Source organism: Chanos chanos, chromosome 12 (assembly GCF_902362185.1).
Source record: "Chanos chanos chromosome 12, fChaCha1.1, whole genome shotgun sequence".
Taxonomy (NCBI): domain Eukaryota; kingdom Metazoa; phylum Chordata; class Actinopteri; order Gonorynchiformes; family Chanidae; genus Chanos; species Chanos chanos.
The window spans coordinates 2,200,321-2,219,027 of NC_044506.1; the positions used below are offsets into that span (position 1 = coordinate 2,200,321).

Genomic DNA, 18,707 nt, shown 5'->3' on the forward strand with positions numbered 1-18,707 from the left:
TTTGAATATTATGACAAAGCCTAATTTTTGAGTGAGAACAATACAACAAAATCGTTTGCAGTGAAAGGGCTAGACTGTAGGGAGCGATTCTGGGTAAGTTTAGATCCTGCATCAAAAAGGAATCTGGGGTTATTTTTGTTAACACTGATGATTTTCGAGTAATACACCAATTTGGCTGAGTAGAGAGTGTGTTTATAAGCTATCAGGCAGTCGTGCCAGTCCGGACGGAAAACGTCTAGTTTAGTGGCCCGCCAGTTTCGTTCCAATTACCTACACACCTGCTTTTGTTTACACTACAAAAGATATGTGGTCAAATGCGTCCCAGGCTACGTCAGCAAGTGGTTTGAGTGATCGGATCACAATTGAATTTGATAAAATGGCGTCTGAGGTGACATGGTCGAGGTAGCAGGAATGATATTGAACTTAAATTCAAAGCAATAAAACTGCAAATATGTTACACTGCGTAAGTCAAGTACCTTTGTTACGTAAATACTTGCAATACCAGACAGGCTACGTTAAACCATCTACTTGAGTCGTCTTTATGACTTACTTAAACGTTTACTTGAGTCAAAAGCTATCTTTACTTTTACTTGAAAACGGCCTCACTACAGCAAGACGACATTGAAAAAATATTGATTTTCCATCTGAATCATCATTATGGTTGAGGTTGAAATCTCAATGCTTAATAAATGTTGGATCACCATTACAATACCGATGAAACCCGACAGTATAGTAATGTTGATGACAGTGGAATAACATGGATTTATAGTTGTCCTATTTATAAATGGTTGAGTATGGGTTTGTAGGCTAGTTAACCAAGTAAGGACAATGATGTTGAAAAGTCATCGATTTATAGTTGACCGGGAAATGATGATGTGACATTGAAAAGCCATCGATTTATGGTTGACCAATATGATCGAGAGGTCATCGAATTACAGTTGACCGGGAGACCATAGTGTGGAAGACCAACGGCACCTCACACATCTCATTTGTGAATCCATATCAGGTAAGCATGCTTTATTTATCTAATGTTTGTATGAACTGTAACAAATTGAATATTCATAAACGCTTATAGTTTATTTACATTGACTAAAATTATATGCCGTCATACATTCGCGCTTGTCACAGTGGTCATTATTATAATTTAGACACCTTTAAATGTCATTGAAACGTTAGCATCTGTAGTCAGATTTAGACTCTACAGTTCACCCTACAGCTTCACAAACACCTACACTAAGTTAATTTAGTCAGTTAGCTAAACTTAGCTTACTGTAGGTTTTTTTATATATTCTTGGTGGCTACACATTAAATATTGGAGATGTTTTACTGCTAAAATGTCAAGACTGAGAGATGCAGATGCATTAAATTAGCTCGCTAACGCAACTGATAACTTTAAAGGTAGCATTAGATGACAGGATAGCGTTGGCTAGGATGAGTTGAGAGGAAGAGAGAGGCATGCATGTTTCGTAGACAACCCGAAATCTTAAATAAGATAAAATACACGCTGTTAGCATTCTGCTATTATGATAGCGAAACTATCCTACCAAGTTACCGATGGAGCTCGGATATTGTTCTATAAAGTCAGTATGAATTGGTATCGAACACTTATATTATCAACACTATTGTATTATTTTGGTAATTGAACACTTTGTACAGTAACCGAAATTGATAACTTTTTTTCTTCTCTGTTTTCTGTTTTAGATACTCTGACTCCAGACCGGGTGGGTGGGGCTGGACAGAAGGGAATTCGCAAAGAATGAAATTAAAATAAACTTGTTTTTTAACTGATGTAAAGTTGTCCATTGTCATTTACATATAGATAAAACCTTATGTTTAATAATGTAGGGCTATTAATATATTTAATAACATCCTGGCTGTAGATGTAGAGCAGGACATATTTTTTCACAATATTTAAGTAGTAATAGGTAGTAATAAGTAGTAATAATAATTTGCTACGGTTTAATATCGGTTGAAATACCATTGAAGTCCCGATGATCTTTAGATATGATTTCAACGTTGTTTCAATATTAACCGAGAGTGCAAAAGTGATGAAGTATCAACATCGGAGTTCGAGGTTGATTCAACGAACTTAACGTTGACAGCGGAATGTTGATTTAACATAATTTAATGATTGTTTGCTATCTGGTACATTATACAACTCTGAGCCTAATCGGCTACGTATCGCATTTGAAATAGCTCACTGTCGTCTTGTTTAACTTATTTCACATGTATGTCTTCATAGTAGGGCTAATGGAAACCAAGCGTTTTAACTTTCACTTTCGATCACTTTCACAACCCTGTATGTTCAGCACAGACACAAAAACAACATACCGCTTTCGGCCTGCAAAACAGTGCCAAGGAGTAACACAGCACTGATCACCATAAAACTTAGTCTTGTAGAGTCGAGTCAAAAACAAGTTTTTCGTCGGTATTGATGGAGTCTTCGTTGTTTTCTCGGTTTGCTCTCCAGAGGACGGCGACAGTCTAAGAGTCGTGTACGCCTTTCACTGTGTTCATAGTGTACGGCGCTCCACCAATGATAGTCTACGCCTGCGTCAATATCATCTGTGTCTAGGTAGAGAGAGTTAGTCCAGGTCAGAGCCGTTGAGAGAGAGTGTTGCGACACTGATTGATCTCACCGCCACGCGATCACGTGGTTCATGTACACCTTCAATAGTTCCAAACAAACCATGCGCTGTCAAGTTCTCTATAGGACAGACAGCAGCGTAAGCGATATCAAACGGTAAATATTAAAACACTAAACCATTTGTGTGTATTATTAACAGCCTTTACACTTACTACCTATATGTTAATGCAGACCTGGCTCCAGCTCTCGGTAACAGGGTGGGCCACAGAGATTTTGTGGGGGGCAAATTATATAAATATATGTTCAGAAGAAACAGGATGTTTTGAACATAAGTCCTTTGTCAGCTGCACAGGCAGAGTGCTTTTGAGGCTGTGTATACTGTGTGTAGGTGTGTGTGTGTGTGTGTGTGTGTGTATACCAGTGGTGGCTGAGAAGAGAGGGCACAGGTTGAGGTTATTGTGAGATGACTGAGAGGGATATGCCAGGAGACAGGGAGCATGTAGTCAGTGAGCATGTAGTCAGTCAGGAACCAGTCAGCCAGGAACCAGTCAGTCAGGAACCAGTCAGTCAGGAGCCAGTCAGCCAGGAGGACCTGCAGGAAGAACTCAAAATTGAGAAAGCAATGAGAAGAAGAGCAGAGAGAGCACTGAAACAGCAGAAAAGAATGAATGCAGCACTAAGGCAGAAAAACATTATGACTCAAAAGAAATTTGCAGCAATTTTAACAAAAGATCAAATCCGAGCAATTAGACTAAAGAATAAAAGAAGGATGTGGTGGGGAAATGAAACTGTAAAAAAAAGCAATAAAAATCCACTTCACTACAGGCACAACAGCCAACAAAACACTCCAGGAAATGCAAATTCCACTACCGGATATAAGACCAATACAAAGGAGGATCCAGCACATTAAGCTGGAGCAAGGAGTATTAGGGGAGGTGTTTGAGATGCTGAAGCTGAAGGCAGATGGTCTGACAAAGATGGAGGCTCTGGTCTAGGTTCCTGTTGACGGAGCCATTTTAAATTAGTAATCTATATATATAGGCTGAATACTACACTGCATAATTTGTTAGTCACCCTCCGCTCTGCCCATCACTGTGCTATTCATGGTAGGTATATAAATATTACAGTGCTTACACCTTGACTCATATGCTACATTTTACAGTTCAATAACCTGATTTATATGACTGTAAAAACATTACCGTGTGTTGCACTCAACAAACATTTTTAGAATACCTCTCAGTGAGTTCACAAGCTCTCTTAGTCATGCCATTCACTGATATTGCAACATTATTACCCCCGAAGTTAATTATAAAAATGGGTCCAGTTAAATAACACTGCAAAACTGAGACAAATCTGTAGTTCAGTAGGTAACATAAAGTAATTCTTTTGAAAAGTAATCATTTTGTCAATTGATTGAGGAAATAATTATTTGTCTTATTTTAACTGTTTTAATCTACATCACCCTGAAACTAACTAAACTTTAGACAGTCAGAAGTAATAAGACCTTGTTTAGCAGATGTCATGCACTGTAAAACTGAAGAGTGGAACCAACTTTAAAAAAAATTAAGGTAACTTGCTGCATGGATATGTTTACGTTGGTTTAACTTGCAATATTTTTCAAGTATAATGAACATATATGCCATTATTGGATACATCATTTTATGTAACTCATTTTATGTAACTGAGAAGAAGAACAACAGCTGTCATTGTCATAGAGATTCCTCAGGTCCATTTGGGTTACTCAGTCCCTGACATAGGGCCTCTGAAGATGTGTAGGGTGGAGCTCAGGGTCTAACACATGTAAAACATGCTCACTCCCACTGAGCCACACCCCCACCACAACCCTCCTCCTTTATCCGGGCTTGGGACCGGCTCAGGACCACGCTGTACTGCACGCCCCCGAGGCGGAGTTGAGATTACAAAGAGTTGTCATTGTCCTGCTGATAACCATGTGTCATGCCACCGGCAGATGGCATACATCACATGATCATTTACTCTGGGCTCTGGTCTAATATTATATTTGTATATGGCTCATAATCATTCATGTTTATCAGAGGCTCAAAGCTAAAGAATGTTCTGAAGGAAAAGCATGAGGTATCAGTGTTCATATTAAATATGTAACATATAGTAACATAAGTACATAAACAGTAAGAACAAAAACAGTAATTCATGTGTACACACGAGTGAAAGGCAGCAGTTCCACCAACAAAGGAGGCAGGAGGCCAGATACTTGTAAGTGTCCACATCATACAGTCACTGATTCATGTCCAGGATGAGTGAGGCTGGCACACCCTTCCTCTGACGTGTGAAACCAGTATATCATACCCTCACACTATGGGTCACGCAATGAAATACACTTGGCTGAAAGTATCACCTCACGTGTCAGTTGTGCCAAGTACATAGATGCCTGACCATCAGTGACCTCTGATGACCTCAGTTAGACTGAACATCTGATGCTATGTTTCATTATGAAACAGAGAGAGAGAGAGAGAGAGAGAGAGAGTGACCGCAAAATCCAGCCACACTGTTCACCTTCTTAAAAAAGACGATGAAAGTTTTCAGGGTCTGATGCAGTATATGTTTACTGCATGAACTCAAAGCAGCATACAGCAAACAAAGCCGGTCCCGGGAGTGACTGACTAACTGACACACATCACCTATAGTTACATAAAAATCATATCAAAGATTATCCAAAGGTAAAAAGTCATTAGAGGACTTCCCATCTTCTTTGCCTATCTTACTAGACTCCATCATTTCCTAATGACATAGTCAGAAACTGAAAACTGGACCTAGGCCTACTTCAAGAAATAAGTGACAATACTGTCCTACATGAGCACTTGCATTGATAAATAAACAAAAATGAATGAGCGCTTGTTAGAGAACACAAAGAATAAATGAGAGCACTATTTCATCTTATCATAGTGCCCTTGGCTATATTCCAACACCGTCAGTCTTCTCATTTTCTCTAAAAAAGGCTCACACCATGTAACCTTGAATGTCTGACCATCAGCACTCTCTGCATAGAGACAAACTCAATAAACATTTCTATTCCTCCATTTACAGATCTTTATAAAAGAACTTCATACATTTACTTTCATACAAATGAATTCTTACTACAAAATGATTATTGATAAAGAGAAAACGATTATGTTGATTAACTCGCACAAAAATGATTACATAACTGTCACGACATTTTCATAAACCAAAGAATCATTTTATTTCTCCAACACCCCCTCTTATGAAAACACAAAAACAAAAACATTTGTTGTATTATCATTTTTTTAATGTGTCATAGACACTTGTCTGCTCTGAACAGTACATTTTAATTGTGTCGGTGAACAGTTAATGGTCAGTTAACAAGTTTCGTCTAATGGAATTCAAAATGAGCATCTCTAGTTCTGAAATTTCACATCCGCCAGGCTCTCTCTCAAACAGACAGAGCTTCATTTTACACAAACACTTTCTCACAGTAAGTGAAATTCCTTTCAAAACGTGAAATAATACTTTTCAATAAACATTTACAACTGTGTAATGAAGATTAAGAGTAGATAGACAGATAGACAGATAGATAGATAGACAGATAGATAGATAGATAGATAGATAGATAGATAGATAGATAGATAGATAGATAGATAGATAGATAGATAGATAGACAGACCAATAGATAGACAGATAGATAGATAGATGGATAGATAGATACTTTGTTCATCCAGTTGGGTAAATTTCAGGTGTCCAGTAGCTCACACAATGTAGTTTAAAGACAACACAAAGGAAAACAGGTAGTGCAGATATTCAGGTAAATATACAAAAATCTCAAATATGTATCAAAAACTCTCAAATATTTGGTCTGTACCACGACACATTATTAATAATAAAAAATAATGTATTTTTATGACTGCATAAAAACATGGGCATTATTCAAGTTCTGTACCTTCAAGTTTTGTTTAAGAGCAGCAGCATTTCATATGAGGTTATCACAGTGCAATGCCCCCCCCCTCCCACTGACACATTAGAAATAATAAAAAATAATGTATTTTCATTTGTAGTATGACTGTATAGAAACTTGGGCATTATTCAAGTTCTGTACCTTCAAGTTACGTTTTAAGAGCAGCAGCATTTCATAGGAGCTTCTCCCAGTGCAATGCCAAAGAAAAAACAAACACATTTCCTCCCTCCTAATGTCTGTCACTATTAGAAGAAAGAATGTCCGACACTCAACTGAACCAATGCTCGCAGTCTAGGCAAATAAACTGCCCAATCCAGTTAAGACCCCGGCCCCTAACCTAATGCCACCCTGTGTGTGGTGTATAATGTGTGAGTATGCCTGCCTGTGTGTGTGTGTGTGGTGTATAATGTGTAAGTATGCCTGTGTGTGTGTGTGTGTGTGGTGTATAATGTGTAAGTATGCCTGCCTGTGTGTGTGTGGTGTATAATGTGTGAGTATGCCTGCCTGTGTGTGTGGTGTATAATGTGTAAGTATGCCTGCCTGTGTGTGTGTGGTGTATAATGTGTAAGTATGCCTGCCTGTGTGTGTGTGGTGTATAATGTGTAAGTATGCCTGCCTGTGTGTGTGTGGTGTATAATGTGTGAGTATGCCTGTGTGTGTGTGGTGTATAATGTGTAAGTATGCCTGTGTGTGTGTGTGTGTGTGTGGTGTATAATGTGTAAGTATGCCTGTGTGTGTGTGTGTGGTGTATAGTGTGTAAGTATGCCTGTGTGTGTGTGTGTGTGTGTTGTGTGTGTTGTGTATAATGTGTGAGTATGCCTGCCTGTGTGTGTTGTGTATAATGTGTAAATATGCCTGTGTGTGTGTGTGGTGTATAATGTGTGAGTATGCCTGCCTGTGTGTGTGTGGTGTATAATGTGTGAGTATGCCTGCCTGTGTGTGTGTGGTGTATAATGTATATGTATGCCTGCCTGTGTGTGTGTGGTGTATAATGTGTGAGTATGCCTGCCTGTGTGTGTGTGGTGTAGAATGTGTAAGTATGCCTGTGTGTGTGGTGTATAATGTGTAAGTATGCCTGTGTGTGTGTGGTGTATAATGTGTGAGTATGCCTGCCTGTGTGTGTGTGGTGTATAATGTGTGAGTATGCCTGTGTGTGTGTGGTGTATAATGTGTAAGTATGCCTGCCTGTGTGTGTGTGTGTGTGTGTGGTGTATAATGTGTAAGTATCCCTGTGTGTGTGTGTGGTGTATAATGTGTAAGTATGCCTGTGTGTGTGTGTGGTGTATAATGTGTAAGTATGCCTGCCTGTGTGTGAGTGGTGTATAATGTGTAAGTATGCCTGTGTGTGTGTCTGTGTGTGTGTGTGTGTGGTGTATAATGTGTAAGTATGCCTGTGTGTGTGTGTGTGTGTGGTGTATAATGTGTAAGTATGCCTGCCTGTGTGTGTGTGGTGTATAATGTGTAAGTATGCCTGCCTGTGTGTGTGTGTGTGTGTGTGGTGTATAATGTGTAAGTATGCCTGTGTGTGTGTGTGTGGTGTATAATGTGTAAGTATGCCTGTGTGTGTGTGTGTGTGTTGTGTGTGTTGTGTATAATGTGTGAGTATGCCTGCCTGTGTGTGTTGTGTATAATGTGTAAGTATGCCTGTGTGTGTGTGTGGTGTATAATGTGTGAGTATGCCTGCCTGTGTGTGTGTGGTGTATAATGTGTGAGTATGCCTGCCTGTGTGTGTGTGGTGTATAATGTGTGAGTATGCCTGCCTGTGTGTGTGTGGTGTATAATGTGTGAGTATGCCTGTGTGTGTGTGGTGTATAATGTGTAAGTATGCCTGCCTGTGTGTGTGTGTGTGTGTGTGGTGTATAATGTGTAAGTATCCCTGTGTGTGTGTGTGGTGTATAATGTGTAAGTATGCCTGTGTGTGTGTGTGGTGTATAATGTGTAAGTATGCCTGCCTGTGTGTGTGTGTGGTGTATAATGTGTAAGTATGCCTGCCTGTGTGTGTGTGTGGTGTATAATGTGTAAGTATGCCTGTGTGTGTGTGTGTGGTGTATAATGTGTAAGTATGCCTGCCTGTGTGTGTGTGGTGTATAATGTGTGAGTATGCCTGCCTGTGTGTGTGTGGTGTATAATGTGTAAGTATGCCTGTATGTGTGTGTGTGGTGTATAATGTGTAAGTATGCCTGTGTGTGTGGTGTATAATGTGTGAGTATGCCTGCCTGTGTGTGAGTGGTGTATAATGTGTGAGTATGCCTGCCTGTGTGTGTGTGTGGTGTATAATGTGTAAGTATGCCTGTGTGTGTGTGTGTGGTGTATAATGTGTAAGTATGCCTGCCTGTGTGTGTGTGGTGTATAATGTGTGAGTATGCCTGCCTGTGTGTGTGTGGTGTATAATGTGTAAGTATGCCTGTATGTGTGTGTGTGGTGTATAATGTGTAAGTATGCCTGTGTGTGTGGTGTATAATGTGTGAGTATGCCTGCCTGTGTGTGAGTGGTGTATAATGTGTGAGTATGCCTGCCTGTGTGTGTGGTGTATAATGTGTAAGTATGCCTGCCTGTGTGTGTGTGGTGTATAATGTGTAAGTATGCCTGCCTGTGTGTGTGTGGTGTATAATGTGTAAGTATGCCTGCCTGTGTGTGTGTGGTGTATAATGTGTGAGTATGCCTGTGTGTGTGTGGTGTATAATGTGTAAGTATGCCTGTGTGTGTGTGGTGTATAATGTGTGAGTATGCCTGCCTGTGCGTGTGTGTGGTGTATAATGTGTAAGTATGCCTGCCTGTGTGTGTGTGGTGTATAATGTGTAAGTATGCCTGTGTGTGTGTGTGTGTGTGTGTGTGGTGTATAATGTGTAAGTATGCCTGTGTGTGTGGTGTATAATGTGTGAGTATGCCTGCCTGTGTGTGTGTGGTGTATAATGTGTGAGTATGCCTGTGTGTGTGTGTTTGTGGTGTATAATGTGTAAGTATGCCTGTGTGTGTGTGGTGTATAATGTGTGAGTATGCCTGCCTGTGTGTGTGTGGTGTATAATGTGTAAGTATGCCTGCCTGTGTGTGTGTGGTGTATAATGTGTAAGTATGCCTGCCTGTGTGTGGGTGGTGTATAATGTGTAAGTATGCCTGCCTGTGTGTGTGTGGTGTATAATGTGTAAGTATGCCTGCCTGTGTGTGTGTGGTGTATAATGTGTAAGTATGCCTGTGTGTGTGTGGTGTATAATGTGTGAGTATGCCTGCCTGTGTGTGTGTGGTGTATAATGTGTGAGTATGCCTGCCTGTGTGTGTGGTGTATAATGTGTAAGTATGCCTGTGTGTGTGGTGTATAATGTGTAAGTATGCCTGCCTGTGTGTGTGTGGTGTATAATGTGTAAGTATGCCTGCCTGTGTGTGTGTGGTGTATAATGTGTGAGTATGCCTGCCTGTGTGTGTGTGGTGTATAATGTGTGAGTATGCCTGCCTGTGTGTGTGTGGTGTATAATGTGTAAGTATGCCTGCCTGTGTGTGGGTGGTGTATAATGTGTAAGTATGCCTGCCTGTGTGTGTGTGGTGTATAATGTGTAAGTATGCCTGTATGTGTGTGTGTGGTGTATAATGTGTAAGTATGCCTGTGTGTGTGGTGTATAATGTGTGAGTATGCCTGCCTGTGTGTGAGTGGTGTATAATGTGTGAGTATGCCTGCCTGTGTGTGTGGTGTATAATGTGTAAGTATGCCTGCCTGTGTGTGTGTGGTGTATAATGTGTAAGTATGCCTGCCTGTGTGTGTGTGGTGTATAATGTGTAAGTATGCCTGCCTGTGTGTGTGTGGTGTATAATGTGTGAGTATGCCTGTGTGTGTGTGGTGTATAATGTGTAAGTATGCCTGTGTGTGTGTGGTGTATAATGTGTGAGTATGCCTGCCTGTGCGTGTGTGTGGTGTATAATGTGTAAGTATGCCTGCCTGTGTGTGTGTGGTGTATAATGTGTAAGTATGCCTGTGTGTGTGTGTGTGTGTGTGTGTGTGTGTGTGTGGTGTATAATGTGTAAGTATGCCTGTGTGTGTGGTGTATAATGTGTGAGTATGCCTGTGTGTGTGTGTTTGTGGTGTACAATGTGTAAGTATGCCTGTGTGTGTGTGGTGTATAATGTGTGAGTATGCCTGCCTGTGTGTGTGTGGTGTATAATGTGTAAGTATGCCTGCCTGTGTGTGTGTGGTGTATAATGTGTAAGTATGCCTGCCTGTGTGTGTGTGGTGTATAATGTGTAAGTATGCCTGCCTGTGTGTGGGTGGTGTATAATGTGTAAGTATGCCTGCCTGTGTGTGTGTGGTGTATAATGTGTAAGTATGCCTGCCTGTGTGTGTGTGGTGTATAATGTGTAAGTATGCCTGTGTGTGTGTGGTGTATAATGTGTGAGTATGCCTGCCTGTGTGTGTGTGGTGTATAATGTGTGAGTATGCCTGCCTGTGTGTGTGGTGTATAATGTGTAAGTATGCCTGTGTGTGTGGTGTATAATGTGTAAGTATGCCTGCCTGTGTGTGTGTGGTGTATAATGTGTGAGTATGCCTGCCTGTGTGTGTGTGGTGTATAATGTGTGAGTATGCCTGCCTGTGTGTGTGTGGTGTATAATGTGTGAGTATGCCTGCCTGTGTGTGTGTGATGTATAATGTGTGAGTATGCCTGCCTGTGTGTGTGTGGTGTATAATGTGTGAGTATGCCTGCCTGTGTGTGTGTGGTGTATAATGTGTGAGTATGCCTGTGTGTGTGTGGTGTATATAATGTGTGAGTATGCCTGTCTGTGTGTGTGTTGTGTATAGTGTGTAAGAATGCCTGTGAGTGTGTGTGTGTGTGTGTGTGTGTGGTGTATAATGTGTAAGTATGCCTGCCTGTGTGCCTGTGTGCGTGTGTGAGTATTTAACCAGGGAGTTGCTGGGAGGATGACCCGGCCAAACCTGGGGGAAATGCAGGTGGCGTCTCCAGAGGGATGTTCCAATGCGCTCTGGTGTCCGTACATTTCGCTCGGCGAGCCCAAACCGTATCTTTCCACTTCAGTTATGGTAATGGCAATACGACAGGTGTGTGAAAGGCGAGAGACTCCACTATTGCCCCGTGGGGAAATAATGACGATACATGTAGAGAGGATACAGACAACCGCTGTTAACCAATACAGTGCCGCATCACTTCACAGCAGACTCTTAAAAGGGTTCTTGAGCTCACCCCCTCTCGCCAGAACTTGCCACATCCCTTCTTAAAGAGACACACAAGTAGGCAGCACCCTCCAGCATCTCATGTGTATGTCAGTGCCTTTCCCTATTCTAGCACTATCATCACCAGTCACAAACAGCTGGACCACTAAAACTAATAACAACAGCCCCCCCCCCCCCCCAAAAAAACGTTGTATTACTTGGCTCGTCTATTAGACGACCTTTGAAACGCTCTTACACTCTGAGTGTGTTACTTCATTGTCCTGACTGTGTTTCATCAGAGGTGAAAGTACTCCTTACTCCTCACTGCTCCTCAATGTGGCTGTGTTTGCAGTCTGATTACTTGCGGTGGCAGCGGTAACTGGAAAAGTAACGGAGAACAGTTACATATATAACATGTAACAGTAACAGAGAGGAGTTACATATGTAATATAACAGTGACAGAGAAGAGTTACATATGTAACGTATAACAGTGACAGAGAAGAGTTACATATGTGACATATAACAGTAACAGAGAAGAGTTACATATGTAACATGTAACAGTAACAGAGAAGAGTTACATATGTAACATATAACAGTGACAGAGAAGAGTTACATATGTGACATATAACAGTGACAGAGAAGATTTACATATGTGACATATAACAGTAACAGAGAAGAGTTACATATGTAACATATAACAGTAACAGAGAAGAGTTACATATGTCACATATAACAGTGACAGAGAAGAGTTACATATGTGACATATAACAGTAACAGAGAAGAGTTACATATGTAACATATAACAGTAACAGAGAAGAGTTACATATGGAACATATAACAGTAACAGAGAAGAGTTACATATGTGACATATAACAGTGACAGAGAAGAGTTACATATGTAACATATAACAGTAACAGAGAAGAGTTACATATGTGACATATAACAGTGACAGAGAAGAGTTACATATGTAACATATAACAGTGACAGAGAAGAGTTACATATGTAACATATAACAGTGACAGAGAAGAGTTACATATGTCACATATAACAGTGACAGAGAAGAGTTACATATGTAACATATAACAGTGACAGAGAAGAGTTACATATGTAACATAACAGTAACAGAGAAGAGTTACATATGAATTGAACAAAAATATTTAACAGGTCTCAGTTTTGGCACCGAAACATTTTATAGACAAACTCTGAACAAAATCTGAAGCGCTGCTTCAACCACTCTCCTGGATTCTGTCTGATTTGACACGGAATGATATATATATATAAAATCGTTATTTATTATTAAAATAATAAATAATCGTGCACCAGCAACTGAATTTGAGAACGTTTTCTGTTATTTTTGTTGCTTTCACACTATCACTGGGATGTTTCTTGCGTCTTTGCGATGCACCCGACAGATTTATCTGCTTTTTCGAATCGTCCCGTTTTTTTGTGTGGTTGAACTCGTCGTGGTCTTTGGCATGATGCTTCTGGAGGTGCTTGCCCTGTCCACACTAACCCGGGTAAATGTGAAAATGCATAATTATTTCTCCGTTTAGCCCTTCTGTGCAGACTAAAACAGCGTTTTCCGTCACCAAAAATGGTATTTTTGAAAAAGCTCTCTGAGCTGCATAAATTTGAAAACGCCAGGTTCTCGCTGTATTCTGGACAGGGAAAATGGAGAGTTTCAGAAACAATGACATACTGTTGCCATGACACTGGCGAAAGTTTGTGCTCGAGACACCAAATCAAATATGATGGGTGAAATGCGGTCAATGCTGCTTTGTCTATCAAATTTGTCAATATATCTTCAATTATAGATCATCATACCGTACGATGCACATGCACTGCTCCAACATAAAAGACAAGCTTTATATTTGCTGTGCTTAAGAGATGGAAAACAACCACAAAGGCGGTTCAAACCCTACATGGAGCAGAGATTTTAGACACGACCTGGCCGAACAATAAGTTGGTGAGACCTCTTCGTAATGGTCTAACAACAAACACTAAGGTGTTTCGGCGTTTTGTTGTGGAAGTAGAACATTTAGAAAACGGTATGAAAATGATAGTGTGTACGGAGAATAGAACTGAATTGAATATATCTGCCCCATAGATCGGCATTATTGTTACAGATACCCGATCCAGCTATTTGAGTCAGTATCGGACCGATATCTGATATCAGCATCGGATCGGTGCATCCCTGGACTGGACGTTACCCTGCCTCCAGTGTCTGGACTGAGACTCTAGTGTGAACGCTACAGTCCCTGTACTGGCCTGCATACAGTCTGCCCTACCCACCTCACAACTTACACAAAGCATTTTTTTTAAAAGCACAATGTTGTCCTTCGCATAACAGTGTATGTTTGAGGCTCTCAGCTGCTACTGTCATTGGTGCCTACATTCTCTGAACAACATTTCTTGAGTAGACTCTTAAGATCACTGAAGTTCCAACGGGCATGCTGATGGGTTGGCGGGGCTGGGTTACTCTCTGTCTCCCCCTGCTGGCTATGCTCCCAAAGCTCCCACCCAACACACACGCTTCTCTCTGTCCTGTTCCCGACGATTTCTCAGAGAAAATAAATGTGTTTGATTTGAAAAGACGTGTTTGTCTTTTTAAAGAAAAACTTGTGGAGAGAAGTACAGATGAAAACTTACTTTCAGTAATATGAAGCTCACAGCATTGGTTCCCTGTTGCCTGTCTGTTGTTCCTGTCTAACGGAAAGAAAAAGAGTCAGAGCTCCCCTGTAATGCAGTGATATTCACATACTGACATGCTGACGTCTTAAACATTCATGCTCTGGGCGGGGCTGAAGTGATTTTAGGAAGAGGCTGTGGGGACAGGTGTGTCGAATGTGGAACATCACCTCTAAAAATGCATAACTATTTCAAAACTGCAACAACAAAACTTTCAAACACAACAGGTTCAGTCTTTGGTTCAGTCTCCTTTGCTCATGAGAATGAACTCTTCCTGTCTGATGTGTGGCAGACCACTTTCACTTTGCATTCAAACATCCAAAATGAGACATCCATTTACAAAACTCGCACAAATACATTTATACCACTTTAAAATTCAATCTACCAGCATCATAATGACCATTTTACCCTCACCATACAGTTACAGGAAAACAGTATTTCAGTGAAGGATACTCACTGTTTTTATGTGTTTTGATGTAGATCAAAATCCCCACCACCACACTTATTAATACCAAAACTCCGATCACAGCTCCAACGATAACTCCAAAATGAAACAAACTTTCCCACACTGTAAACAGAAAAACACAGGACAAGAGTGTATTTATAAAAACCACAGAGATATCACTGTTTTACCCATTTCCCATATCAGCCATATTCTGAATTCTCTGTGTCTCATTATAGCCAGTGCAGTGAAGGCCAGTACACAGACTCTTTTACATTATAACCTGTACTCTACTGCACAACAACATAACACATGTAGATGGTGCTTTTCACTGAACTCCATTCACAGCTACACAGATGATTTAATTAACTGCGTTCTGAATTACATTTTGATGAAAAAAGATTTTATATAAATACACACAACTCAATGACATCACTCTCTAAAAACATGAAAAGCTCTTAAAGACACAGTTACACATATCATCCACATTTAGTTCAGTAGATTCAGTCTCTCATGTGTAACTCAGTAATTTAGACCTGACAGGATTCACATCAACTCTCACCAACACTCACCATATTCTAATAAACCATAATTTATTCCTATGGCATTTGTTACTGTTGTAATTTACTGCTGTTGGAGTCTACACAAAGGTGAAAGAGTGTCATTACACACACAGTGCCATCTGGTGGAGCAGCAGTGAGAGAGACAGAAGGGGGGAGAGAAGGAGAGAGAGGGAGAGAGAGAGAGAGAGAGAGAGAGAGAGAGAGAGAGAGAGAGAGAGAGAGAGAGAGTTTGTGATATAACAGTGATAGTAACATGACAATCATCTATGCTGATCATGATGGTCCAATAAGGCGAGTGTGAGAGTGAATACTGATAAATAAAAGGATTACGTATGTGTATATGTATATATGTATGTAATGTATTTAGTTTCCAAAACACCATTAAGTGATAAAAAGCTGATTTAACTAAAGTTCACTGCCTACTTTACTTTCTGTATCTAAGTAGAATCAGAGAGCTATACCCCAAAAACCCCCTCACTACACACATAAATTACAGTGGATGACAAGCACTCACAGCAGTCTCTCATGTGGACACCTCCATACCTCACTAACCAGCACATTTGTATGCAACTGAATTTTTACATTTTACACTAATCATGTTCATTCTACTTGTAAAAAGTCGTATTCAACAATTTTGTATTAAATTCCAGGAATCAAACCAGAAATACAAATAATATTCAAATACTACTAAAAATAAACTTTAGACAGTATTTTAAAAAAATCTCTTGATGAGAAAGTTATAGCAGTGTTGAACAGATGTGATAAGAATTACCCCAGATCTTCACTATTGGTGTCTCCAGGGCCCTGTGGTTCACAAAGCAACGAAATTCTGCTCTATCAGACTCAGGAATCTCCACACTCATCCTCAGCTGGTGGGTTCCACCTCCATTTGGTCTCACTCCTGTGGATTCCAGCTTTTCACGCACCTGAAAACGGTTCCTCCCAATTTTCATTGTTATATCTTTAGGTAAGAAACCAGTGGCAAAACAGGTCAGGTTTAACTTGTCTGGTATAGAAGCTTTTCTTGAAAATACATAAACATCTGCTGGAGCTGGGGAAATAAGCAACAAGAGTTCATTAATATCCCTTGGTCAATTATTTATATAAGCATGTGAATACTCCATATCTTAAACAAGCTAATCCACCGAGAGACAATTATTTCCCGAGTGTAATCACTCTCTCATAGTTTAGCGTCTCCAATTCACCTACACATCTTTGGACTGTGGGAGAAACCCAGAGCTCCCAGAGGCATGGGGAGAACATGCAAACTCCACACAGAAAGGACCCTGGCTGCCCGGCCAGGAATCGAACCCCAAGACCCTCTTACTGTGAGGCGACAGTGCTACCCACTGCACCACCATGCCGCCCCCTAGTGCAACCATATTAAAATTGTGTATATATACAGTTGAGAGACCTGAACTTCACTAACACCCTAAAACAAAAAAATTTAAACAAATGAAAATAATTGGAGGGGTATGACTTGATGCATTAATCTCCAAAACAAATACAGTAAGTACTCACAGTAGTTTCTGATGTAATCATCTTCATATTTCATTAACTCCTCAGCCCAGTCCACACAGGTTTCCTTAATGTAACCCAGGGTGTCCTGTTTGAGGGGGATGTTACTGTTCCACCTCTGTTTGATTGACAGGGCCTGATCATTTAAGGCCTCCCACTGCTCAGTGTGAAGTTTAAAGGAGAGAAAGTCCTGACCATCATATCTGTAGTGTTCAGATCCACTGAGAAACTTTACTGAACCATCAGACAGTCTCTCAACCTCACAGCCTCGTCTCCTCTGAAGGACGTGGACGTCTGGATCTGACATTCATGAACAGGAAGACAATGAATCACAACACTGAACATTCAGAGACAAAAACTGTGTCTTGTCTCTTTACAAATGAATGATCTATAGAGATTAAAGATGACATGTCAGAGTTCAGGAAAAGTCACTCACCAGACTGACTGTGATCCATGACTGTCATCATTTTATTAAATTCATTTCTCATCCACACCTCCTCATCTCTCAGTGCCTGATTTCCAGTAGTGCTCTCTCATCCAGTCTTGTTCAGGAATCTTGATTCTGTTCTCACTGTTGTAGGACTCAATCTCTGTGTCATTGATCAGACCCATATAACTGAACTCGTAGATACCAGGTGTCCTGACAGGTGTGGAGAGGACTGTGTAATGTTCATAATGTGAGAGTTTTTCTGGAGGAGAAAGGAGCAAAACAGAATCATAAACAAGTGATGAACAGAGGAAACAAAACTGGTCACATAAAAAAATACTTTCATAGGTAACTTATTTCTGCATTGACTCACTGAGCTCAATAGACTTAACTCTGGTATATGGGATCATGCACAGACTGACACTCATTTGATATAGAAATTGCCTGTGCTTGTCCTGGGATTAATGTCAGAAATGCTTCCCTCTTGGAATGTGCAAGTTCTTACAGTTTTGTTCTGAGGAGGACCAAACTGAAAACATGATGCCCCTCCCTTTCCAAACATGGAATTTCGCCATTAAAATGACCAGATGACTGCTCCACTCTTTATCTAACATCTCCTGTTTTTCCAAATAAAGCTGAGGACTATTTTGTGGATCTGTTTGTTTTGCCGTCAGACTGCAGAGTTAATGGGACATACGTTATATGAGATATTAGCCCTGCTTTACAGATTACCTCTCTGCCTCTTAATGAGAGATCTCTTAAGAGCCACTGATACATTTCAGGTCGGTCTCTGGAAGAAAGAGATTTATTCTGTGTTCATCCTTGATAGTCATTACTCCCAAATATAAAACGTCATTTTTCAAGTCAGTTCAACATAATGCCCTATGAAGTAGCCGAGAAATCACGCGCAGAGGAGGAAGGAAAAGCACAAAAGCACATTTTGACGTTCTTTGTCAACCACTCCATTTGGAAATACACGTAGACAGAACGAGTTTAAGATGATTAACTCACTAACATCAACATTTTTACATAAATTATCAAGTCACGTATTTTCAGCTGGCCCTATGCGCCGGACGGCGGTAAACTGGTTTCACTTTGTATTGTTTATACAACCCCGGTGTTCAAAAACGGGGTTTAAAAATGTATACATGTTTTTGCAAGTTTTTGAACACATTAAACACAGCTGAACCTACCGCCGAAAGCCGGTGAAACAACCCGCTGGAGTAACAAAACCCAAATGGCGATTAATTCCATTACCACCAAAACGTGTTTCTACGGCGAATATGATCATTTTCTGTATGATGTTGGAATCTCTGCTAGTTCACTACACCCAGTCCCATACGACAAGGGAGTGGAGTGCGTCAGAAAAAAAGTTTGCTTTTGT

General features: G+C 40.5%; 1 protein-coding gene across 1 annotated transcript; it reads right to left on the reverse strand.

The window, feature by feature from the left end:
- Nucleotides 1-11,999: 11,999 nt before the first annotated feature.
- On the reverse strand, nucleotides 12,000-17,379 carry LOC115825425 (major histocompatibility complex class I-related gene protein-like). Its single transcript, XM_030789258.1, has 5 exons — nucleotides 17,333-17,379; nucleotides 16,900-17,196; nucleotides 16,151-16,339; nucleotides 14,831-14,941; nucleotides 12,000-12,064 (listed from the first exon to the last, which is right to left on the reverse strand). The coding sequence occupies exons 1-5, from the start codon at nucleotides 17,361-17,363 to the stop codon at nucleotides 12,000-12,002; spliced, it is 693 nt and encodes a 230-aa protein (XP_030645118.1). The 5' UTR covers nucleotides 17,364-17,379.
- Nucleotides 17,380-18,707: the final 1,328 nt, after the last annotated feature.

Coding starts and splice junctions, on each gene's coding strand:
- LOC115825425 (XM_030789258.1), bottom strand. CDS start 17,363: ATGATGACAGTCATGGATCACAGTCAGTCTG. Junction 14,942..16,150: donor ACCAATAGTGAAGATCTGGG/GTAATTCTTATC, acceptor TTCTGTTTACAG/TGTGGGAAAGTTTGTTTCAT. Junction 12,065..14,830: donor CATCAAAACACATAAAAACA/GTGAGTATCCTT, acceptor TTACTTTTCCAG/TTACCGCTGCCACCGCAAGT.